The following is a 26,369-nucleotide window of genomic DNA, read 5'->3' as shown; positions in this document are numbered from 1 at the left end:
TTGGTGTGTGTGTGTGTGTGTGTGTGTGTGTGTGTGTGTGTGTGTGTGTGTGTGTGTGTGTGTGTGTGTGTGTGTGTGTGTGTGTGTGTGTGTGTGTGTGTGTGTGTGTGTGTGTGTGTGTGTGTGTGTGTGTGTGTGTGTGTGTGTGTGTGTGTGTGTGTGTGTGTGTGTGTGTGTGTGTGTGTGTAAATACGTTTTAAATATTTTTTTTAATATTTAACTATTGGCTTTGATTGGGCTGAAGCCTTTCCCAAATGTGGAGTCATATGTCGTAGATATGTCATATATATGTCCCAAACTTTTTAGCTCAAGACCCAAAAGAGAAACTAGATATTTGCACAGGACCCAAACTAGTGAAATAGCACTTGTAGATCATAAGCGCAGATCTACCTTGTTGTTTCAACATAAATCTTTTTAAATAATATATAAGTAGGCCTATATTTTAAATGTAGGAAAACGAAGAAAAACTCATTACTCATGTGTGTGTGTGGCACTTTAGAGACCGGCGCTATATACCGCATTTCCCATTCACGGTGCTGTTGAGGGGAGGGAAGTGGGGGTTGAACAATGAACACGAGGGGGAGAGAGAATGAACATCCCATCTTGTGATCAGTGGTTAAATCAAACCGAAAGAGGAAGAACGCTGGAGTCTGGAGGCCAGACGGTTCAGACGGCTTGGCCCCTTTGTCTCCAAGCCTACGTGCTCCACAGCAGCACTCTGCTGGTGGAGGGGGCTGGGCGGAGCCCAAGGCTTTTTGGGGTTTCCCTCTTGAGAACTGCCCCCTAATAGGGTTTATGCTGTGTCCGTGTCCCACACTCGAGACCTGCTTCCTCCCTCCGATCTGTGCGCTAATCCACAGGTTCCCAAACGTTTTAGCCTGTGACCCAGAAGAGAGATATGATGTCTCCCCGGGACCCAATCTACAAGCTCACAACACGTCACGATCGGCTATTTTTAAAGAAAAAATTGTTTTCTAATTTATGGAATTTCTTTGATTTTTCTTTTATTTCTCCATGAAATTACTGAAAAATAGCATTGAGTTTGTTTGTAATTCATGAAATTAATTATAAACTTCTGTATTTTGTTTGTTGTTTTGAAATAATAATGATTAAAAACAAAATTTAGGAAATAAAAAATAAAGGGACCCAACCGTGTCCGCGACCCACAAATGGGTGCTGCCCGACCCACTGTTTGGGAACCAGTGCACTAATCGTACCTTGCCTCTTCTTCACCTCTCTAATTGAATTTTATTTTCTACCACTTTTCTCACCGTCTATTTTTTGACGGCCTGGCTCTGCAGGGAGCTAGCAGTCTGTAATTTTGTCTGTTTGTACAGAGCTAATCTCACTGGACCGATCAGCTGCAAAGTTGTTGTGCACATTGTCAGTAGGTACAGTAGGTACAGTAGTACGCTTTGTCACCGGGCGGTGGTGTGAGACTGCTGGCTCTGTTTTCTCTGATGGTCCAGCCTGGGACATGTCCACAGACAGTTGTTGGAGGGTTTCGAACTCTCGACACCTTGGAGTGTCCAGAGGATGAGGCAGAAGGACTTGCGAGGTGTTTTACTGACCCTGTTGTACTGTCTATGCCACCATATACAGAGACTAAGCCTAGTCTTGACCACCGTCGTGTGAACGAATATGGCTATCAGAGACGCACGCTGCTGAGTGACATTCTTGCTGTATTCCAAGACATGTGTCATAGGCTTGTGTGTGTGTGTGTCCAAATACGTTTTAAATATTTTTTTAATATTTAACTATTGGCTTTGATTGGGCTGAAGCCTTTCCCAAATGTGGAGTCATATGTCGTAGATATGTCATATATATGTCCCAAACTTTTTAGCTCAAGACCCAAAAGAGAAACTAGATATTTGCCCAGGACCCAAACTAGTGAAATAGCACTTGTAGATCATAAGCGCAGATCTACCTTGTTGTTAGCTTGTAGATCTGCTATTTTTTTTTTACATTTTTTTAAATGTAGGAAAAAATATAGGCCCCCCCCCCCCCACCACACACACACACACGCGCGCCCATTCTCATGTGCACGTCACAGGAGATCCATCACGGTTGAGATTTATTTCCCGTTGTATTATATTATGTTGTACTTAACTACCTCATGTCCGCTTCTGTCTCTCTCTCTCTCTCTCTCTCTCTCTCTCTCTCTCTCTCTCTCCGCCATCCATCCATATCCCTGTCGTGTCACAGCGGGGGCCGGGGGGGGGGGGGGGGGGGGGGATTGGCGGGCAGCGGGACAATGTCCAGCGGGGTCGAGGTGACCTGTAGCTACTTCCTTCCTGCTATTGTCTCTGAGCCCTACGACTCCTTAGGATTCTGCTCTCTGGCAAGTGGTGGAAGAAGTACTTACAGTAAAAGTATCAATACCTCAATGTGGGAATAACTCTTGTTACAAGTAAAAGTCCCGGCGGCTGGTACATGCTTTAGTTTAGACATACTATTGGTCCGACTGTCATTAGACCGACAACCTTCCTCAAACCCTAAGCAAGCCTAAGCAAGGACGGGAGCAGCGTCTGTTTCCACATGTCGGTCCGTTGGTGTCTAATTCTGCGTGTGCGTGGCACGGTGGCGTAGTCTGTAGCGCTGTCGCCTCACAGCTGGAAGGTTGTTGGGTTTGACTGAGGAACTGCTATTGGACTTTTTTGAATTTTCGTTTTTTCATGTCGTATGAAAGCAGGGAATCATAGCTTCAAATTGACATTGGTTGTTCAGTTTGACCAACCAGTTTTGGAGATATGGCTTATAGAGTAATGTCTTGCAGAAAACGAGTTGAGAAAACGGGCTTGAAAGGTTCACTTCTGTGGCCTCTTAACACCCTCCGCGCCATTGCCGACGATTAAAGTCAATTGAAGCCTAATTTTGATACTGACGCTTAACGCCATTGCCGACGGCCTTCGGCAATTGAGCTTTTATAGCGCGTTCGATTGCTCGAGCCAAAATGCTACTCACGTTAGCCGGTTAGCTAGCTGTGTTGTTAGCGCAGCACTGGATCGCCCATCTTAGATCGTCGTCGCCATAAGCATCCATTCTATCCATTTCTTTCAATCGCCTGTAACTCCTATTCCTTGTCCCAGATGGCATTTTTGGTCAAAACAGCGTTTCTTTGACGGCACAGAGCTGACAATCTAGAGCTCTCCGGAGCTCCGGCCTGGTTTCACATTGTAAACAAGGCCCACCCAGCTGTGTGAAAACTCCTAACGTAGGACTACCGGTTGTGGACCGGAAATGGCGGCTTTTCAAAATAAGAGCTCAAATTAAAAAAATGCTGGCGTGAATTAGATCCTAATTTTTCAATAAATGATCGCGGTGTTAACATTACACCTAGCTACTCGTCATTTGAAATCCAACGGTTCACTGTCATTGACGAGTATACTCATCATGTCAGTGTTTTCATTGATTACGTTAGATTGCGCTACTTTGCCAATATATGAATGGCTCTAGGTCAGGGGTTCTCAACCCGTGGGTCGCGACCCCTCGGGGGGTCGCCAAATTATTTTAGGGGGTCCCCAAATTATTAAAAAAAAAATATATATATATATTTTCACGATTTTTCAAAAATAGCAGACCTACAAGCTCGTAGCGCGCCACTCGGTGGCGCGCTATGAGCTTGTAGATCTGCTATTTTTCAATAGCTAAATTATAACAATGCTTAAAACACCAAAAGGGGTTCCCGCCCAAAATGGTTTAAGGTTATTGTAGCAGTCAATTTATATTGGGGGTCGGGAGGGGGCGGGGCGGGGGTCCCGAGACATTGCCAAAGCATTTCCGGGGGTCCCCGGCCAAAAACGTTGAGAACCCCTGCTCTAGGTTGCGAGGAGTGTGATAAACCCAGAAATGAACCGGACGTGAAAAGTCTGCCTCCGTCTCAATGTAAATAGATTTACAAAAAAGCATTTATCTCGGATTCTTTTCCCAGATTGCGATTTGAAAACCTGAAACGGGACATTCTGCATAATGACTACTTTCACTTTTGGGACTTTTTGTACATTTTGATGCCAAAACTTTTGTACTTTAGTACATTTGAATTGAGTTTTTCTGCATTCCAGTACTTTTATTTAAAGTGCCTTTTCCACCAGTGCTGCCTAGTGCACCTTCAAACTCCCCGGACGATGAACCCTACATCCAATACGATCTGAGATGTAGTGAGGTAGAACTTAGTCACTTTCCAACCACTGACTAGCAGTGCTAAGAATAGCCAAACTATCAGAAGTAGTTCCAATCATCCTCCAAACTGTTGCACTGTGCTTCACACTGCGTCACATACCGCTGGGAGAGAAAACTATAATTGTACTGCTGTTACTAGGCAACCGCTTTTCTTTTCTTCCCAAGTTTAAGTTGTTTAGTTAGTGCGAGAGAGAGACGGAGAAAGAGAGACTTATTATTATTATTGATATGAAGCTATCTATGACATCTATGAAAAAGTTTAATCGGCAACACAATTTAATACAAAATGTAGGGGGGGGGGGGGGGGGGGGGGTCCCTGCTTCATCTCTATCTCAGCTTAAGGGTCCTTTGATCTACAAGCTCACAAGCGTGTGGGACCCCTTTGGGGGTCTCGACCCACAGGTCGAGAACCACTGCTGGTCTGTAGTAAGTGTAATGTATGCCAGGGGTTCTCAACGTTTTTGGCCGGGGACCCCCGGAAATGCTTTGGCAATGTCTCACCCCGCCCCGCCCCCTCCCGACCCCCAATATAAATTGACTGCTACAATAACCTTAAACCATTTTGGGCGGGAACCCCTTTTGGTGTTTTAAGCATTGTTATAATTTAGCTATTGAAAAATAGCAGATCTACAAGCTCATAGCGCGCCACCGAGTGGCGCGCTACGAGCTTGTAGGTCTGCTATTTTTGAAAAATCGTGAAAATATATATATATTTTTTTGAAAATAATTTGGGGACCCCCTAAAATAATTTGGCGACCCCCCCCCCCCAAGGGGTCGCGACCCACGGGTTGAGAACCCCTGTCCTATAGAGCAGATGAGCAGACTGTCAGTGTAGTATTATAAACTACAGTGTGGTGAACCTCTTCTCTCGCTGTCTTTCACAAGCAGTGTTTGAACGCACGCACGCACCATAGAGCTATAAAGGATAGAGACCCCCCCCCCCCCCCCCCCCCCCCCCGATATTCATTTCAGTGGAAGTTGCTCAGTGGCGTTTTGAAGCACACGGAAGACTGCCGGAAGTATAATTATAACTCAATGGCTCGAGCGAGCGGAAGTTTAGCCTAGCCTAGGTCCGGGCTTACGCACGTGACGTCCGTCCACCTCCGTTAAAGTGCTGCAATTCCTCATTTCGCCAGTAGGTAGTGGCATCTTCAACGTTGGATAGCCTTACTGGGGGCTTGGCACGCACGCACGCACGCACGCACGCACGCACGCACGCAAGCACGCACGCACGCACGCACACTACTCATCTGCAACCTACTGCTCCAGAAACTGCCCTGTGATCATGTTGCCACTGCGATGTCGTGTGGAAATAATCTAAAAAACAAACAAAAAAACAATCTACAAGTAGATTGGCTATTTTGGCTACTTTTGTGAGACACTGTACTATGAGGAAGTATAGGGCATTAATTCACAAAACAAAAACATGAATCGTTGAAATGTGGAGATACAAGGTTTCTGCCCGACAGCGACGACAGACTACCGGAGCCCCCCTCGCTCTCTCTCTCTCTCTCTCTCTCTCTCTCTCTCTCTGGTTCTTTGATCCTACCACGGCACTGTCTCCTATAGGTATAGACATCTCTGTACGAGGGCTTTGATACTCCGCTGTGGCGCTGGCCTTTTGATCTCTGTACGTCAAAATGAGACACGCATTGCATGCCTGGAGGACCACACATCATCACTAGGCACGTTAGCGGCTGATTTATGCTTTCGCTCTCGCTGAGCGTCGAAAATAGACTATCCACCTTGCGAATGTTTCCCCCCCACAGAATAGGGAGGCTGGTGTTCAGGTGGTTAAACATCAGCAATAGGGGAGCCTCAGCCAGAGGCTATGGCCGTTCAGGGTTAAGTTAAATGATCTACAGCTACAGTAAGGTCGCGACTTTGAATGAATTTGTTTGGGAGCTTACTTTACTTTTTTTAACCCATTCAGGCCTGACGTCGAAATTAAAAAAAAAAAGTTTTCTAAATCATGACAATTTTCGGAAAGATTTGAGGCACATTTTAACGATTTTTCAAAAATAGCAGACCTACAAGTTCATAGCGCGCCACTCGGTGGCGCGCTATGAGCTTGTAGATCTGCTATTTTTCAATAGCTAAATTATAACAATGTTTAAAACACCAAAAGGGGTTCCCGCCCCAAAATGGGTTAATGGTTAATGTGGTTAAACGCTAACGTGACATGGATGCGTTCCAGGTCTCAATGGATTAAGCTTACTTTTAGCTTCTTTTTTTTTTAAACTGTAAAAACAAAAACAAAAAAAACAAGAAGGATGAAAATGTGGGATTTATATGTATGTGGGATTATGTGGTTGTGGACGTCACAATTTATTTTAATTTATATAGTTTGTTTTTTGAGTCTGGTGAAGAGGATTGTATCCTGTGCCAGAAACCTTTTCATTAAACTTACAATCCAGATAGTTTAACTTCTCTATGATCTCTGCCTGGTCATCGAGCACTTTGCCTACCTAACGGGTACCAAAGATGTGCACACTATCTCCTCATTGATCTATCAGGGCTGTCCTTGGCATGGACAAATGTGGGTTCTTCTGTTTAGTACACTATTACTATAAGCTGTTAACTTTTAACGCATTTAGACCTGAGGCCGAATCTAAAAAATGTCTTCTAAATCCTGTATATCAGTGGTTCTCAACCTTTTTCATGTCAAGGATCCCCAGAATTATCTGTATTTGGCTGCGGACCCCCATCTGAAAACATGTTAGAAATGTTCGCTCTGAAAGAATATATATATTCAAAGATTTGTGCCACATTTTCATGATTAAAAAAAAATAGCAGATCTACAAGCTCTTAGCACGGCACTCTGCACTCTGTGCCGGAAACAAACCTGAATGTGTTAAGACCGGGCAAGCGGGGAGCATGGTGGTGTAGTCGGCAGCGCTGTCGCCTCACAGCTAGAAGGTAGCGGGGTTGATTCCCGCCGGGGAATCGGCTAGCGCCCAACCGCCCATACCCTAGGTGGGATTGGCCAAGGCATTGTCCTGGGCAAGGCTTGGCCTACACTGTTGAGTGCATAAACGGAAGTGCTGGATTTTACCGGAAGTATCGCTCAAGGAAATCGAGCGTTGATGCTTTACAAATCTGTTTGTAAATCACAAAAGTGTTGTGATTGGTCGAAAAATATCGTAACCAGGGGAAATACATCTTACGGAAGGCCCGACTCTCTGCCTTAGGTCGTGACCAGGCTTTTCTCTTCGCAGATGAGTAAAGGGCCTTTCAAATGTGAAGCGATTTAACGTGCCTATAGTTGATTAACAATGAGACCTGTGTTTTTGGGCGGAGCAGTGGCGGTGCGACAACACAAGCGTATTTACGTGAGCGCGGTCCTGTGAATTTGTTGCGTGCGTGCTCGTTTCGTGCACACGCCCACGACTCACCAGACCTGGATTCGGTTTAGCTTTTTTTTTACGCTTGTGTTGTCGCGCCCCTCTTGAGAAGACCTGTAGCAGACCTCTCATTGATCCAGGCAACATGTGCGTTCCTCGCTTCCTGTTTGAAAGGCCCTTAAGGCTGGGAACGAGGCTACTAGGGTAGGTACCCTCACAAAAAACATGCAGTAATCCTGGTCTCTATACTATACTGTATACTCTATACAGTACCTGGTCAGCCGTGGTGCCTGATGGAGGGGAAAGGAACTGGTTGGAATAACATGTTCCTTCCACTGCTATGTCCTACTGGGGAAACTCCCCCTGTCAGGTGATAAGAAGCGGCCTGCTCACTCCTCAAGGAAGCATGAGCTCAGTTCTGGGCTCTCCCCAGGTTGGCAGAGGGAGAGTAGTGCCCATGATTACAGTTTAGGCGTTGGCACCGGGTGAAAAACTGGGGAAAATGGGTTACAAAATTGTGGGATAAACAAAAAGAAAGGAAGACCAAGACCAGTAAATAAAGTTTTTCTGAAAACGTAGGATTTAGAACGCGCTTCAGGTCTAAATGCCCTAATGTGCTTCTGTAGCGAGGAAAACGCTTAACAACAAAACTATTGTTTTCTCTTTGGATTACGGTTTAGTTTTTTCGGCAGTAGAGGGTGTCCAACTGAACAGCGTATAGCAGCATCTAGACCAGGGGTTCTCAACGTTTTTGGCCGGGGACCCCCGGAAATGCTTAGGCAATGTCTCGGGACCCCCGCCCCGCCCCCTCCCGACCCCCAATATAAATTGACTGCTACAATAACCTTAAACCATTTTGGGCGGGAACCCCTTTTGGTGTTTTAAGCATTGTTATAATTTAGCTATTGAAAAATAGCAGATCTACAAGCTCATAGCGCGCCACCGAGTGGCGCGCTATGAACTTGTAGGTCTGCTATTTTTGAAAAATCGTGAAAATAAAAATTTAAAAAAAATCTTTTTTTTTTCTTTTTTTTTTAAATAATTTGGGGACCCCCTAAAATAATTTGGCGACCCCCCCCGAGGGGTCGCGACCCACGGGTTGAGAACCCCTGATCTAGACAATGTACAGACGATGCAGTACAAGCACTGCTGTGCATCAGAGGAGCAGATGGCACCAACACCAAACGTTATACAGTGAATCAAACGCTATAGCTTTGGGATTAGCAGAACTTGGCATTATAGCATGCTGTGCACAGTCAAGCAGTTTGTGAGGGCTTGCATAAGTGCTATTTTTGAAGTAAGTCTGTATGTTTTGTACTTTATTATACAACAGGTAGTTCCAACGGAGCAGTCTGATTGGTTGAAATAGCTATCTACCCGTGCTTCAAACGAGCATGACAGCACAGCATGCTTCAAACGAGCATGACGGCACACCTAAAATCAGCTGTGCTGATCAGATCAGACTCTCGAAGAGCAGACTCGCAGAAAGGTTGCTATTTTGAGAGAGAAATATAGATTGTGTGTGCAGACGTGCGTGTGCAGACATGTACAGTAGCAGTCATAGATTGTCTGCTGATGATAACCATCTGAGGCAGAATTACAGCTACTGATAATCTACAGGAAAACAATGCTAACAATATAGCGATAAGACGGGGCCAAGCAATAAGAAAAATCACACCCGTGTGAACTGAGCGGTGCAGGCTGCTCAACAACACCCGCTGGCTGGCTGCAGAAAGTTGTTGGCATGAGGAGACGCATATGTGTATTGAAGTTGTATTGCTGACGGTCAAGTGGTTCATGAGCTATGCCCGTTAAAAGTTTGCATTTGCAATTGAGTGCTATAGCACCACCCTTTGGCCAATGGGCTTCGTGTCCTCACCGTTTGGCATAGCCCTCAACCATATTGCCAAGCCAAGCGAAAACCGAATGGTTATGCCAGAACTGCTATTTTTGGCAGAAGAAGGGAGAAGAAACACATACAATAAGGGATTAAAGTCTCTAAGGGCTTGGCCCCTTAAAAACATACAGTACGCCCTTCTCTCTCTGTCTTTCTGTGTCTGTCTGTCACCCCTCTCCTCTGCCTAGCCCTGTCACAATTATTTTTGCATAATCATCAGTTTCCAAACAAAAAATGCAAATTGTAACGTTCCAATGTTCAATGACAAAAACAAAAAACACAATTAAATCGCAATGATTTGTGTGACAATTAATCGTCGACTTCAATTTGTAACCGTGGCAGCCCTACCACTACCTCCTTCTTCTCCTAATATATACTGTATTACTGTATGTGTGATCATAGATCAACTTGCTTCTGCATATGTGTGCAGAGATTAAAATGGGGTGCATTTTGCATCCCAAAATGCAGTTTATAGTTAACACAATAATTCCCGGAATTCCTTCAAAATGGGAGCTCTGGGGTTCCGGAAAGCCATGGCCGCTTTTACTCTGAACCCCCCCACCCCCTTAGGAGAGACGAGGCATTCTTTCTGCCGCGCTAACAGCTAAGTCAACGGGAAGCTAATATGACCACATTGTAACCATGCAATTTGTAAAAATGGTAAAATATGACTCATAACGTCGTTGAAGTGGGACTCATAAAAAGGGACATCTAAAAGACCATCCCTGACTCATTACATTGAAAACCTATTTACATCACTGTGTGTGGGTGTATGTTTACTGTGCTAGGTCCTGCATGCTGTCTGGACCTTGCAAAAATTGCTCTTTATTAAGTCGACGTGGTGGAACAGGACCTTTATTGATCCTGTGAAGGGAATTTCAGGTGCCAGAGACAACACAGCCGTTTAAGTTAGGTTACGTTCGGATATCCAGTTGTCCAGGACAACCGATCCGACAAATATGACCATAATAGACATTCCAATAGTATTGGTATATTGTGATGACATTAGGGTTTTCATATACTGTAGTATATGAGAGTAAAATTAAACCGAAGAATACAGAGATCTCCATAAATGGACATAAAAGGGACACGGGTACCCCCCCCCCCCCCCCCTCACAAGGACCCAAGGAACTTTGAGAAGCAGTGAGCTGTAGTAACCTCTGCAGACTGTTGTTGCCAGGCCCGGTTGATCGGTCACTGGTGGTTGTTCTGTTCACCTCTGGAGTGAGCCGACAGCCAGAGCTCAGCCAATCTGGGAACCTGTCAGCAAAAAAAGGAACAAAAAGAGTCCTCTGCTGTTTGTTTCTTGTATTTGCCTCCGGGGGCACATCCCAGTAGAATGAGGAGGGGGCACATCCCAGTAGAATGAGGAGGGGGCACATCCCAGTAGAATGAGGAGGGGGCACATCCCAGTAGAATGAGGAGGGGGCACATCCCAGTAGAATGGGGATGACAGGATTTTGGCCCACATGTTTTCATTCCCACTAAACCCCAATGTACACACGTTCTGAATGCCCCTGCCGACAGATTCGGTAGCGCAGCTCGGAATCTGTTCATGACAGATTAGAGCTCAGCTGACCTTCTCCAGCTCAGCCTTCAGTCAGGTGATTGCAGTGTGCTGTCACAGTTTGGGATGGATGCTGGCTGTCTGCTTCACCTTGTGACACTCTCTATCTCCCCCTTCCTCCCTCCCTCCCTCGCTCCCTGAATTCTGCAGCCCCCAGCATACGCACGCACACACAAACGCATGCATGCACGCACGCACGCATGCACACACACAGACCCACACACCCACACACAGAGACATGCACACAGTCTTGCTTCTACAGCTTTTGTGACTTACTAAAATACTCTATTATATACTTTATCTGCCCCTTTTGATTCTGTTGAAGGTCTCAAAAGCGAACCCCTGCGATATTGAAAAGGTTTTTTAAAAAGCCTTTATTGTAGCTAAGGCATGGCAAGAATTCTTATTTTTTCTTTACACCTACACGTTGTGGCACACATCCTTTATCAAGCTGACTGCCACTTTATTTTTGCCAAAAAGACGTGCTCCTTTTTCTCTCTCTGTGCTAAGTTTGTTGTACCGGTAGTTTCAATTCGCTGCAGCCACAGACTGGAATGACCTATGAAAAAACTCTAAAGCTGGCCACTTCCATCTCTACGTCAGCTATTATCTAACTGCTTGACATTCTTAAAGACAGTCTGTCCCTCAACCCAGTTTCATTCTGCTCTTTTATTCGGCTCCGTTTTATTGTGTGTATTTTAACACATTTTGTGCACAAAACGTCTGTGGACGTCCTGGGTATTACCGCACGTGCGTAGCCCAAGACGTCTGTGGACGTCTTTGAAAAAAAAAAATATATATATATATATATTCTTTTTTTTCTTTTTTTCTTTTTTTTTATTAAGACAAATCAAAACACTTTTTTTTTCTTTTTTTTTTAACACGTGGTGCCAAAGTTTGTTTTCGCCATTGAGAATGCATTTGGCGTTTAAATTAAATAACTCAGAAACTATAAAACATTTCAAAGTAAAAAGTTCCAGCATGTGTCTCCACAGTCAGCTGAATTATAAAAAATGTGAATGGATTTTCTAGGTGAAAGTGATTTTGGGCAGTTTTGCGTGGGCTCTCAATGTGTTAACCGTGTTGTGTAATTTATGACATTGCATTGTTGTATATTGTGGTGTTTTTATTGTTTTAACGTGAATCTTACTAGCTCAGTGGTTGTGGTTAGTGTCCGCCCTGACAGTGGGAGGTCGCGGTTCCCAGGCTGGGTCATACCAAAGACCCAATGCCCCCCTGCTTGGCACTCGCCATCAATAGTTGCATTGGGGGGTTAGATCAACTACAAATAATTCCCGAGCGTGGCTGCGGCTTACCGCTCCAAGAGATGGGTCAAATGCGGAGAACAACTTTCACATACATCAATGTGTGTGACAAATAGTAGGACTTTTATGTTGATTTTCTGTTAGCCCCCTCTCCCTAAAGAGGCTTTGCAGTTATAAAATATGTGAAACTTTGTTCTTAATCTTTCTTTGCCTGGTAAAGAAGCTTAAAAACACACGCACGCACACTCATTTCTCTCTCACATCCACGCCTCTACACAAATTATGCTGTATGTACGATTGTACGGTAACCATGGAGACAACAAACAGTGGGATGCTGAGCGGGGAGGCGTGGACTGCTTGATTGACAGACCTGATGTTTAATGGATGAATCGTGCTTCTAGCGAAATAACAACTCCAGTCACACGTGTCAGTTTTACATACTGTTGGCACATATCTGCACTTTTGCTCAGTGGAAACCAAAGCCATTCAGTATGTTATGGGTCGACGTTAGGTGAATGGGTTGGGTAGAGAGGTTTGATTCCTGGCCAAGGCAATGTGTCGAGATGTTCCCTGAGCAAGACACTTAGAGTGTCGCCTAACGCAGTGGCTCCCAAACGTTTTAGCCTGTGACCGCAAAATTTGATGTCTCCCCGTGACCTAAACTAGTAAAAATGGCAGATCTACAAGCTCACAACACGTCACTTCGACAGGTTGTGCGCTTGTGAAGTGTAAATTCAGCATACGCTTTTGAATTGTTCCACAAAAAAATAATAACCGTGTTGCTCTTGTTTCTTTACTTCCTCTCCACAGGCCTTTCCACCCTTACCTAATGAGGCTGAGATTGCACACACGAAAAAGCTTTTCCGACGCAGGAGGAATGACCGACGGTAAGCATGCACACACACACGCACGCACGTGCGCACGTTTGTATTAATGTACTTGTGATAACTATGGTGAATACCATTTAAAAAAAACATCTAACCCAAACATAGCCGATCTTCAAGCACACTACCATCAACAAGCATGTGTTGTGAGCTTGTAGATCGGCTATTTCAGACTTAACTTAAACCTTAACCCCCAAATAATAGTAGAAAAATTTAAAATTTGTCCTCATACTATGCTATACTTGCTATGGCCCTCACAAGTATAATAATACAAGCATGCACGCGCACACACACATCCATGCACGCACGCACAAAGACACACCTCGGGGAGAGAGCATGTTGTTTCCATGTTGATGTCAGACACTACAGTGCCAGGCCTAGAGTCTTAACTCTTCTCCCAAGCCAACGTCAAGACAGGAATGTAAGACTGCGTCATAGACGGGCAAAAAAAGACGGACCAGAGAATGCTAGTTTTTCATATTTAACGGGGCTGCTCCACTAAAAAAAGGATTTGTTTTGTAGCACTCACTATGTTGTTGCCACAAAAGGAAATTCTTTCCCCCAGTTAGTGAATTAACGTTTATTTGCTCATAATGTTCCTCCTAATTTGTAGATCTTGTTGTGTAAAAAATGAAACAAATGAGGCTAATCCCAAAAGCACTAGCTTTCATCCATTACAACTGGGGCTAAGTCTTCCAACGTCTTTTGGAAAGCCTTTAAAGATGTCAGTTTTAACCCAAATGTGACTTCATTCAAGCCAATTTTAAATTCCTGATATTTAAGAGAAAACCTCTCTCTTTCATTCTCTCGCCATTTCTCCCGACGTCACTGGAAAATATTTCCTCGGTTGCTAAGTAACAGACACAAAAGAAAAATATTTGGGTTGTCTTTGTGGATGAAAAGGCAAAAGAAGTTGAGCCATAAGAGAGACTTGTAGACTCCGTTTTGTAAGTGAGAAGTATAATTGGTGGTGACTTTCGTGTTCAAGAATTACATCATTGCTGTCGGGGCAGAAACCTTGTATCGATATTTCCACATTTATTTTATTTTGTATGGTAAATGAATGCCTTATTTATTTCACAGTGTTCTACTGTTTTCTGTCTGTGGGTTCTATACCTTTTTTAAACCATGAAAAGTATTAATCCATTGAGACCTGGAACGCATCCATGTCACGTTAGCGTTAGCGTTTTAAACATTATGTTATAATTTAGCTATTGAAAAATAGCAGATCTACAAGCTCATAGCGCGCCACCGAGTGGCGCGCTATGAACTTGTAGGTCTGCTATTTTTGAAAAATCGTTAAAATGTGCCTCAAATCTTTCTGAAAATTGTCATGATTTAGAAAACTTTTTTTTTTAAATTTCGACGTCAGGCCTGAATGGGTTAACAAGCTTGTGATTAAATAAGTATATTGGAAGCATCCTGAAACGTTAGGGTTTTGAACATACAATGGCTTCCAGTCATAGGATGGATCAAACGGAAGGACATACTGTAGGAAAACATTGATGACGAGACCAGTTATTATCATGAATTAAAGTTCTGTCATTTCAGTCATGTGAATTCCATAGAATTTCACCAAAAATCACACCTAAATAGCTGATCTACAAGCTCGCAACGTGTTGCAGCTATTATTTTTGAGTGGTGTAAACCACTCCTACAACTGGCTTTGTTAGTCTGTGCAGAAAAAATGAGCATGGTTGCTATGTTCACCCTGTTCACCCGGGTGTGATTTCATTACGTCAGACATGATTTCATTACGTCAGACAGGCTATATAAGACCTTACACCACTCAGTTCACACGGGTGTGATTTTTATTATTATCTGTTATTTTAAGATGAATGCTTCTAAACAGAAATATAATAATAATCTGTGATTTCTTCAGCTGGTTTGCTGTATGTACAGTAGAACAGCAGAATTACACAACAAACAACAGCAGCAACATAAAGAATGATACCCAAACATCGTCATGAAACTTTCAGTCATGACATTTTGTTTTTGCCTTATGCCATGAGTTATTGTAGACCCTGGCTTTGAGTCGTCACTGTGACCAGTCGGGGGAAAAAAATACTCAATTTGTTTACTTAAGTAAAAGTATGAATAGTGTAATGTAGAAGTACTCAAGTACAAGTAAATGTCTGCAATTCAAAATTTACTTGAGTAAAAGTACAAAGGTATTGGTATCAATGCACCAAAAGTAGAAAGTACTCATTGTGCAGAATGTGGCAGCGGTGGCCTAAGGGTTAGAGGCGCGCCCTTGTTGCCGAAAGGTTGCCGGTTCAATTCCCTGGACGGGCAGGAAAACTCTGGGTGGGGAAGTGATTGTCATCGCTCACCCAACACCGCTGAAGTGCCCTTGAGCAAGGCACTGAACCCCCAACTGCTCCCCCTGGAGCTGCTTAGTGACCAACAGTATAAGACTGTGGTTGTACTGGTCAGCTCCCAGGTTTTAATGTGTGTGTGTTTCTATGTGCAGGGTGTTGCTGAAAATGAGCACTTGTGCTCAGCTACTACCCTGGGTAAATGAAGGATACAAAAAAAAATGAAATGTGGCATTTCAAGTTTTCAAATCTATACAAATATCTTGAAAATTGCAGATCTACAAGTTCACGTTGCGTCGCATCGCATGATGATCGAATGATTCCTTTAACAAAAACCTCTTCTCAGTGAAACAGATCTGAGTTGTAACCATACTTGGTACACTGGTTCACTCTACATACACCAAATCTCGGCGCCCCAAAATAGCCAATCTATAAGATCGGCTTTTAGATATAGGCTATTTTTGTTGCCTCCAGAATAGGGGGTGTTGGGGTTGAAGTGGTTAAGGGCAACTTCTCAGCTGCTTGGGTTGACCTACTGTATGTTCTGTGCGCACGGCGCGTGTGCGCCGTGCGCACGTCTGTGCGCCTATATGTCCATGTTTGCGAGAAGGTGTGCATGCATGTGTGAAATTGTGGCCGCCGGGCAGAAACCTTGTATCGACATATTTCATATTTTCATCTTTTATATAAATGAATGCCTTAGTGAATGCTAGTGTCACGGAATAGTAGCAAAAATATCTGATCTGGATCTCTGCTGTTTTCACAATTTTTTAAAAAACGTATTATTATTATTTTTGAGGGGCGCTAGCCCATCCTATATACAGCATGAGTTAGACTTTAATATGTTAGCGCCCCTCACTTCACACGGGTGTGATTGTTTTTAATCAACATTTCTGAAAATATTCAGCTATAATGACATGCCCCAAATCAGGACAGCAGGTGTGTTTTTGAGGAGCGCTAGCCTCTCCTATATACAGGTTTAATGTTTGTTTTTCCTTAAACAAACATTGAAAACGCCATTGACAAGACGAGTTTAATGTTTGTTTTGTCTGATAATTACGTCATAAAGGATGTGTGTATATATATATAGCGCCCCTCACTTCACACAGGTGTGATTTTTTTCTTTTTAATAAATCCTGAACCAATGAAAGGTATTAAGAGCTTGTGACTAAATGATAACCACATTGGATCCATATAGGAACGCACCGACGGGTTTGGACATGCAAGGTTTCCTGTCCGACTAGTAGCGACGACGTGTGAAATATCGCTAAAGGTTTAGCCAACTAGCGGGGACTTTTCCATCTCCAAACTCCTGGCCACTGTGTGCCTGTTCCCTCCACCTCTGGTCCTCCTCCTGACCCTGCAGGAGTGCAACCTGTCCTTCTGGCTCACAAGAACCAAGCAAACCGTAAAGTATACAGGTTCAGGGTTTGTTTCCATACGAGATGTATAGCTTCATATACTGTAGCTGGCTTTCAGATAAGGTTTTCAAAACCTAATTTGGAGTTTCGCTTTAAAGATGGAGCCACGATTTGTTTTCCACCCTAAAACATGATCATCAGGTATTATTATAATATAAGGAGGAGGAACTTTTTCCAAAAAGTGTACAGTATTTGTTAAAATCATGCTTTTATGTGGGCACGCCCACCAGTTCATTAAGTATGCCTGGTTTGCCTGATGGGAGGTGATGGGTGGTGACTGGTGATCCACCTGAACTGAAGCCGCACCCACAGCTGTAGTTGTATGATAAAGGGGAAGGGGTTAGGGGATGGGCTGATAGTGTGATGTCACTATATTACTGTTTATTTCATTGGCCCGTTTGACTGTCAAGGGTTCAGCCTCCAGGAAGAAACCCTAAATACAAAGTTAATACACCATTGCACATAAAACGACTCCAGGGTGTCTAATGAAGTACTGTCACCTCATAGACACATGAAAAACTTGAAAAATACAAAAATTGTGGCACTCCATCTTTAACTGTGGTGTTTTGGGGCACGGTGGTGCGGTCGGTAGCACTGTCGCCTCACAGCTAGAAGGTCCTGGGTTCGTTTCCTGCAGGGGACGCTGTGGGTGCCGGGGGCGTGTTCTCTCCTCATCAGTGCCCATACCCTAGGTGGGGTTGGGTCTGTGTGGAGTTTGCATGTTCTCCCCGTGTCCCCTAGGGTAGGTACCCTCATAAAAAACATGCAGTAATCCTGGTCTTTATACTGCCTCCCCCTGGCCAGCAGGGGCGCCTGATGGAGGGGAAAGGAACTGGTAGGAATAACGTTCTTTTTACGTTCTTTCCACGCGTGTCCTACCGGGGGAAACTCCCCTCTGTCAGGTGAAAACTGAAAAGAAGCGGCTTGGACTCTTAAGTTCAAAGATTCCGTTCCGGGTTCCCCTCCGTAGTCCAAAAGAACAATGTGTGTGCTTTGATGGTGTTGTCCCACCAGGCTATAAACATCAGCAAACATCAGCCCCAGCGAGCATCCCAGGCTATAACAGACTGCTGCTGCAGTTGTGTTCTTGCGGTTTGCTTTTCCACAGTAACAATATGTCTCAGGGAAGCCTATAGAACCTCCTGTCTCCGTCCGTACTCCAGGGAGAGGCACACACAGAGGTTGACGAGTCCTTCATGCCGCAAGGCACAGAGACATTGAGATAGAGAGAGAGGAAGATCAGGGCCAGAAACAGTGTTGTGTTGTGACCACACATTTTGGTTTAGTTTTGGTCATAGACTTTTGAATAAAATGTAATTTTCTTTTAGTCATATTTTAGTCGTCTGAAGTCAACTAAATATGTGTTTTTAGTCGATTTAATCTACAGTTGTTTTTGTCAACATAAATGTATTTTGGTGGGCCTTGATGGCGTCGTAATGACAGATTTTACAGTTGGTTGCTTGCGGAAAATATCAGATCTACAGTATACATGCTTGGCACTTTGGGCCACAAAAGTGTGTGTGTGTGTGTGTGTGTGTGTGTGTGTGTGTGTGTGTGTGTGTGTGTGTGTGTGTGTGTGTGTGTGTGTGTGTGTGTGTGTGTGTGTGTGTGTGTGTGTGTGTGTGTGTGTGTGTGTGTGTGTGTGTGTGTGTGTGTGTGTGTGTGTGTGTGTGTGTGTGTGTGTGTGTGTGTGTGTGTGTGTGTGTGTGTCAGAGTGAACAGATGTACAGGATAAAGAAACCATTTCAAAGAACTGGTGATAAAATAAAGAGTGAATTGATCATTTGAACCTTTTTCAAAGTCTCTTCCTACTGTACTGTGATTGCTGCTCCACATAGCAGATGTTATTGCTGGGCAACATGACTTCAATACACGTTTAGTTCACACTTTTGCATACATTATGATTATATATATATATATATATAGCAGATCTACAATGGGTAAATGTGTCTGCGGCCCAAAAATGGTCAACTCGGGACAGCGAATTTCAGGTGGGTGTCCGTCCCATCCATCACGACAGCCACCAATCACCACTGTCCTTTCCGTCCCATGGTTACATCTGTCCACCAATCACCACCTTCCTTTCCCCTCCCATGGTTACACCAATCACCACCGTCCTTTCCCGTCCCATGGTTACATCTGTCCACCAATCACCACCGTCCTTTCCCGTCCCATGGTTACAGCCGTCCACCAATCACCACCGTCCTTTCCCGTCCCATGGTTACATCTGTCCACCAATCACCACCGTCCTTTCCCGTCCCATGGTTACAGCCGTCCACCAATCACCACCGTCCTTTCCCGTCCCATGGTTACATCTGTCCACCAATCACCACCGTCCTTTCCCGTCCCATGGTTACAGCCGTCCACCAATCACCACCGTCCTTTCCCGTCCCATGGTTACACCAATCACCACCGTCCTTTCCCGTCCCATGGTTACAGCCGTCCAGTCATTTCACTGTTTTAGTTGCCATGGCATTCTTCACTCTTGTAGATCGGTGGTTCTCAGACGTTTTAACATCAAGGATCTCCATGACTGTGAGAGAGTATGAACTCCATTTGTACTCTCAGAGTTACAGACCAGTGAGGCTCCATTAGGGATTGGACCATATGAAAAGTGTCACGATTATTGTGGCAAAAGTATTTGCGATGAACCATATTATCGCGATAATCAAAATATGCTTAAAGCTTTTGTTTAACCACTTGAACAAACCTATTCTGGGAAGAACGTTGTCACAAAAAAAAGCTGATCTACAAGCTCACAATGCGTGAGCTTGTAGATCTGCTCTTTTTGATGAATTTGTGTAGATTGAAATAAGAGTGCACCAAATGCACTCTTTACAGGTCTAGTATAGAGGGTTTAAGTGGTACTGAATTTGCAGCTCAACAAAAGCTAATTTATCCTATTTAACAAAGTCAAATCTCTGTAATACGATTATTGCGAGCGTTTTATTGGCGATTATCGTCCCATCCCTAGGGTCCATTTGGAACCCACCCTAAGAGTTCCTGGACCCAGTCTGAGAACCACTGTTGTAGACCCATGCATGTAGAATGGATTGTGTAGCTGCTGAACTGCTAGATTGAGTTTTTATGTTTTGTTTTTTTCTCTCTGCTCCTCTCCTTTTGATTTGCTTGTTCCTCCTTCCTGTTCCCTCCTCTGCCGTCTTCTCTTTTTTGATCTCCTCCTCGTAATTGTTTTTCAACCTCCTTCGGCTTCCGTCGTGTTTTTTTCTGCTCCGCCATGTTCTTTTTTTTCCATCCATCCCATTGTATCTCGCATGGTGGGATGGCCCTCCTCTTCTGCTTGTTGTAGAGCGAGTGGTCATCTCAGCCGGGACCATCTGACCGTAGTGCTGCCCACCGGCCCCGGGGGGAAACGGCAAGTCTCAGCCAGGTCAGTGGAAAACAGGTGGTCCGTGCAGGCCTGGGAACAGTAACATACAAACCAGTACGACTGCAAACGTATTGGAAGTACAACCATTTGGTTTCTCTTGTCAAGATGGTGGTGGTGGTTTTGCTTTAATACATGATATCAGATGGGGTAAAAAAAAAGGTGAACAACATAACAATACAAGGTATAATTCTACCACAATTCCTCCCTCAGGCCACTCCTCAAAAGAGCTGAGTAAGAACAAGACCAAGAGTGTCTCTAAAACACCCAACCGGACCATTCTCCCCAAGTTAAAGGAGTACAGAAGCATGAGTTCAAGTCCGTTGCTCTCCCCATGTCCCCCATATATGGGGACGGTTAGTGGAGGGTGTGTAGAGCCCAGGATCACATTAGATAATTGACACAGGGGTGAAAATGGGTTACAAAATTCTGGGTTCAAAATTATAAAAAGTACTTCACCCCCAAAATGACAGTTTTTTTTAACCCATGGAGACTTGGATTCATACTTGTCACATTCCTAAGCCAATAATTTGATGACCAGCGGTGGTTCCCTATGGAGACACAAAGGAGACTCTTTGTTGTGAGCGTTGTGAGCTTGTAGTTCGGCTATTTTCACTATCTGTGGAACAGTCAAACTAAATGTAATGCCTACAATTCCACGTGCTTGTCGGGGTGGGGTGTTCCCCAGTTCAAATAACGGTATGATTATTTTTTGGGGGGGATCACGGACTGAAAGGTTTTGGAACCCTTTGTCTCGAGAAATCAGAGGCGTATCTACAATAAGGCGAGGGCAGGCGTCCGCCTGTCCAAATCCATTTCTGACCTGGCCAAAATCCATACAATGAGAAAAAAAAAGGACAAAAACAAGACCTGAGAACTATTAATGGACAGCTGATTGGCCGTTGCGGTAGAGTGCGACCCTCAATCACCCATTGGAATGTAAATGCATGCCTTTCAGCCTTTGTATCCCACTCGTCTGGCAGGTATATCTCTTTGAAAACCTTTAGTGCTACGATTGTGCGCGGGGAGACAACAATTAACATATCTTGCCTGGCCAAAACGTAATTCCTGGATACGCCACTGTCCACACCCAATATCTCTAAAGCCCACCAGTGAGCTTTGATTTGTGATCTTGGATATGACGATTACCTCAGCTCTATGTGGCCTAAGGCAGGGGTTCTCAACGTTTTTGGCCGGGGACCCCCGGAAATGCTTTGGCAATGTCTCGGGACCCCCGCCCCGCCCCCTCCCGACCCCCAATATAAATTGACTGCTACAATAACCTTAAACCATTTTGGGCGGGAACCCCTTTTGGTGTTTTAAGCATTGTTATAATTTAGCTATTTAAAAATAGCAGATCTACAAGCTCATAGCGCGCCACCGAGTGGCGCGCTACGAGCTTATATATTTTTTTGGGGACCCCCTAAAATAATTTGGCGACCCCCCGAGGGGTCGCGACCCACGGGTTGAGAACCCCTGGCCTAAGGAACATTTTACATTTTTAGTTTTGTTCCTACCGGTAATCTACCTTTAGAAAAGTAGTGCCACACAGTGTTATTTCACAAGGCTATGTATTAATTCAAATGCATGACTTACATCACTTTTTCTTTAAAGTTTCACTCAAAGAAAGGACTTTTTCAGAAGGTGACAAATTGCAGAACGTTGGCCTTCCTTCTCTGAGCAAAGTGGTCTCTTGTGTGTTCAATCCATTTAGTTTTTATTTTCACCTTTCCACTTCAGCCTCCACCTTCTTTAATCAAGGCTACCATTTTTATTAGTTTTTATGTGCTTTTGACTTCTGTCACGCTTACATTTTAATTTGTTAGTTTTCTAGTTTTTTTTTTTTTCTTTTTTTTTTTTGTTTCAATTCGTTATGGGGTAGTCTAGCAAGATTCAAAAAGCTCAGAATAATAATGAAAATAGCAGATCTACAAGCTCACAAGCCTTTGAACTTGTAGATATGCTATTTTCACATTGTTTGACAATAGCTGGCACATGATGCATGAAACATTGACAAAGAATAGATTCAGATTTTTTTTCTTGTCACTTAGATGCACTGTTTAGGTACATACATGTAAAAAAAAAGATTATATATACTTGCGCTCGGACGCTCCAATCAAAACATAATAAAAATCATGATAAAATGACCTAAAACCAACACAGCAGGGCAAGATTATCAGTCAAAGAAAGTGCATAGTGCAAAGTACAGAGAGTTATTGCCCAGTCACTTTTAGCTGTTATGTAACCGTCTGATGTCCTGTGAAAAAAACAAACAAACTGTTCCTTAGTGTGCGCTTTGAGGATCCTGTATCCCTTCACTCTTTTGTACGCTTTCTGTGGGGTCTTTATCGATCCCCAGGGATTTATTGAGGCGGACGTCCTCCAGACTAGGCAGCTCACACCCTAGGGATGTTCTCAGCAGTGCGAAAGACCCTCCTCAGCGCCTTGTGCTGTAAAGACACGTAGGGGACATTTTCTTTTTTTTTTTTTAAATGTTTTTTTTTTGTGTGGCTTTCGCCTTTATTTTATATTTTTTATGGAGGGACAGACAGTAGGCTGACAGGAAATGGGGAGAGAGATGGGGGGGTGACATGCAGTAAAGGCCGTCGGGATCGGGAGTCGAACCCGCGGCACACTGCCAGACTGGATTACCAGCCAAGGTGCCTGGACCGCTGAGCCACGGCCCAGGCCAGGGGACATTTTCTATGACGAATAGTATCAATATTATATCCATAGCATGATATTAGACTGGATATTGTACTGTTTTTGATATGGCATAAGTGTTCTATAAAAATAAATATCGGATCTGGAAAAATTGGTATCGGCAGATACTCAAAATCACGGGATCGGAATCGGATCTGAGAAAAAAAACATGATCTGAGTTTGTTATTATTTTGTAAACACACAAGGTTTCTGCCCGATGGCAACGCTATAATAAACCATTCTCTCTGTCTGGAACAAACCTTGTATCTCCATATTTCTTCAATATTTTATTATAAACTAACTGAATGCTTGTTGGCAACACGTGCCCCTCCGGTTGCAATACCCATTGTATCCTGTTATGTCAGGGAACTCCTTGTACCCGCTGTTATGGTACCCTACCCGTTGTGCCCGTTGGCGTGCATGTGGGTATACGAGGGGAAACTAGAAAAAGTGCCCTTCCGGGCACAGGTCTCCACCAGGATGATAGGAGTGTGTGTGATGTTTGGCAAAATGTTTGGGGGGATGTTTTTTTTTATTTGTTTTTGCAATAATTTTCTTCATTTTGTTGAGGAAATGCAGAGCCAGATCACTCATAGCATCTCTAAGGATAGAATTCTGGATGAGCAGGACATGTGCAGCATTTTGTACAAAACGGGCCACTCCTGAAAACTTTGGAAGGCAATCTTAGCCAATCAGTGTACAATCTGAGAAATCCAACAGACTCGTCTTGATCACATGACTACAGAGATCATGTGTACCGATTGCCATTTCTTCATACGCCTTTGATGGCAATTGGATGATTTGAGGCATTTTGTTCCAAAAATGTGTTTTGCAAAAATCAACCTGTTGGTGGCGCTATAACAGGCCAATGTGAAAAGGGTGGGATATATTCCTCAGCCTAGTAAGAAAATGTGTGAAAGATTTCACGTAAATTGCATGCTGCGTTCATGATTTGAGGCTTTTGTTCAAAACGGGGCATTCTTGCAAACTGAAAGCCAATTATAGCCAATTAGGATGGAATATGAAATATCGGACAGATCCAACTTGAGCACATGACCATAGAGATACTGTGTAACGATTTGTGAGATTTTTGGACAGAATCTGGAGGAGTAATATCAAAAAATGTGTTTTACAAAAGTCGGCCTCCTGGTGGCGCTATAAAAGGCAGATGCGGAAAATACAGGTCAAAGGTTTGTCCTTGGCCTCTAGGGAGTGTGCATGCAACGTTTCACGCAGATCGGTGCAGTTTTAGGGAAAAATGTGAAAAGCTGCCTCATGGTGGCGCTATAACAGGCCGTTCTGGAAAATGTGGGGCAGAGGTTCATCGTTGGCATACAGGGAGTGTGTGTGCAAAGTTTGGCATCGACCGGGTTAAGAAATAGTTATTCAATTTCCATACTTTGCTATGGCATGAGACTAAACCTTTCTCTCCTTTATAAATTAACAATACTTTAACTTAAAGTTGGTGCGATGTGGTTTTGAGATTGGACTGGTTTTCCTTGCTGCTGTACCACATACTGTGTACGTGGTCTATTGCCTTTTCTGGGTGCAAAAGGTACTTCTGGAGCGTAATGGAGTATAATAGCAGAGTACTACCACTGTGGAAATATCCATGATATTGGTATTTGTTAATGTTTAATATTAGTATGTTAGTGAAATAACAACATCTAACTCCTAGCTTGTCTCGGAAATGGTCTGGGGCAGGAAGAGAGGTAGAGAAGGAGCGCAAAACCCATATGTCTGTGTTCAGAGCAGAGTGTGCTAGGGGGGAGAGAGAGAGAGAGAGAGGGCACGCCATGGAGTGCCACTCGACCGCATGGCTAAACAAAACCCACTCTCATTCCAGGAGACAACAACAACAACAACAACGAACGCAGAGCGGCGGAGGAGATGGAGGCAAGAACCAGAGTCAACAACAACAACAACAACAGCAACCATCACTGCAGCAGCAGAGGGACCAACAGCTGTCCCCACAACAACAGCAGCAGAACTCACCGGAGCAACCAGGAGACAGCCGGAACAACGGCAGCGGACGGCCCCCTCGTGGTGGCGGGGGGCGCCAGGGGGGCCCGCCGCCGCACCACGGCTACAGCCAGAACCGCCGCACCTGGCACCACAGCCAGAAAGGACAGGGTCACCACGGACAGACGCACCTCACTGGTGACAAAGGACTAACCCCCAGAACCACCAAAGAGACCGGCGAGAATGTCAAGGACCCCGGCCCATCGCCTCCGCGGGAGCCTAGAGGCGGCGGCGGCGGCGGCGTCAGGGGTCCCGGCGAGTCGCCCACGTCCGCATCGACGGAGTGGAAGGAGTGTGTCGCCACCAGCCCGCCATGGAACAGGGAGGCGGGCGAGAGCCAGCTGGACCGGCCCCAAATCAGCCTGCTGCAGTCCTCCAAGGAGAGGCTGAGAGGCAGGCTAAAGGACAAGGTAGGAGGAAAGCTGCTTACTGCGAGTCAGTCTGCATTACTGCAGTCAGCGCACACACACACACACAGTACTGTACACACATTTTATATTACTGTAGTTGTGAGGACATCAAAAAAACGACATTTTATAAATGCCGTTTTTTTTTTAAATCCTCAAATCTAAAGCCTGGGTTTAGTTGCGTTGCCGATGTCGGGCACCCAAAACAGCCGATCTACAAGCTCGTAAAGCGACGCGCTGCGTCATGTTGTGAGCTTGTAGTTCGGCTATTTTTGCGTACAACCAACACACACGTCTTAGTAGTCGTGAAAATATGCATTTCCACTGAATTATGTTCAGTCACACCCACAGCAGACATGCAGACTCAGATCATCAAACATTAATCTTTGCTTTGTTCATTGTGTTACTATTCACACACACGCACGCATGCACGCACACACAGATTGTGTATTTTAGCATGAAGAGGGTAGAGGTGTTCCCACGGAGGAGCTAAAGTAGCTGAAGCGTCTTTGATGTTTTCATCTTGGTGTGTTAAGTTAGCTAGCCACCTGCTGTTAGCTTCCTCACTTCTCACTGCAAACCCTTAAACCACCAGGTTGGATTTGGTAATTCTGGCCCCCCAGCTGACCTAGTAGGGCATGTGGTTCTCAAACTAGAACAGAACAACGTTCCCAAAGTGGGAGCCGCAAGTCCAGGGGGCGGCAATGGATAAGGGGTAGAGTGACCGGATGGGAACCGCAGGGTTCCCAGTTCAAACCCGGGCTCCCCCCGAGTTTGTGTCGAAGTGTCCTTGAGCAAGACTCTGAACCCCTAATCGCTCCCGATGTGCACGTTGGTGCCTTGCATGTTTTCCTCCGGCATTGGTGTGTGAACGGGTGAATGTAATGCATAATCTCTGTAAAGCGCCTTGGATAAAGGCACTATATATATATATATATATTTTTTTTTAATTTAATATGACGGAGACGGACCAC

At 44.4% G+C, this 26,369-nt stretch overlaps 1 protein-coding gene across 1 annotated transcript in view; it reads left to right on the top strand.

Annotated features, from left to right (window-relative positions):
• ctif (CBP80/20-dependent translation initiation factor) overlaps positions 1-26,369 on the top strand; it is a 73,842-nt gene that overhangs the window by 31,079 nt on the left and 16,394 nt on the right. Inside the window, exons 8-9 of the mRNA XM_079524196.1 lie at positions 13,063-13,139; positions 24,813-25,398. Coding sequence (XP_079380322.1) covers positions 13,063-13,139; positions 24,813-25,398 — 663 coding nt within the window. The remainder of the gene's footprint in view (positions 1-13,062; positions 13,140-24,812; positions 25,399-26,369) is intronic.

This window comes from Electrona antarctica (assembly GCF_951216825.1).
Source record: "Electrona antarctica genome assembly, chromosome: 16".
NCBI classification, from domain to species: Eukaryota; Metazoa; Chordata; class Actinopteri; order Myctophiformes; family Myctophidae; genus Electrona; species Electrona antarctica.
The sequence above is the reverse complement of the archived record's forward strand: the minus strand, read 5'-3'. Positions and strand labels throughout refer to the sequence as shown.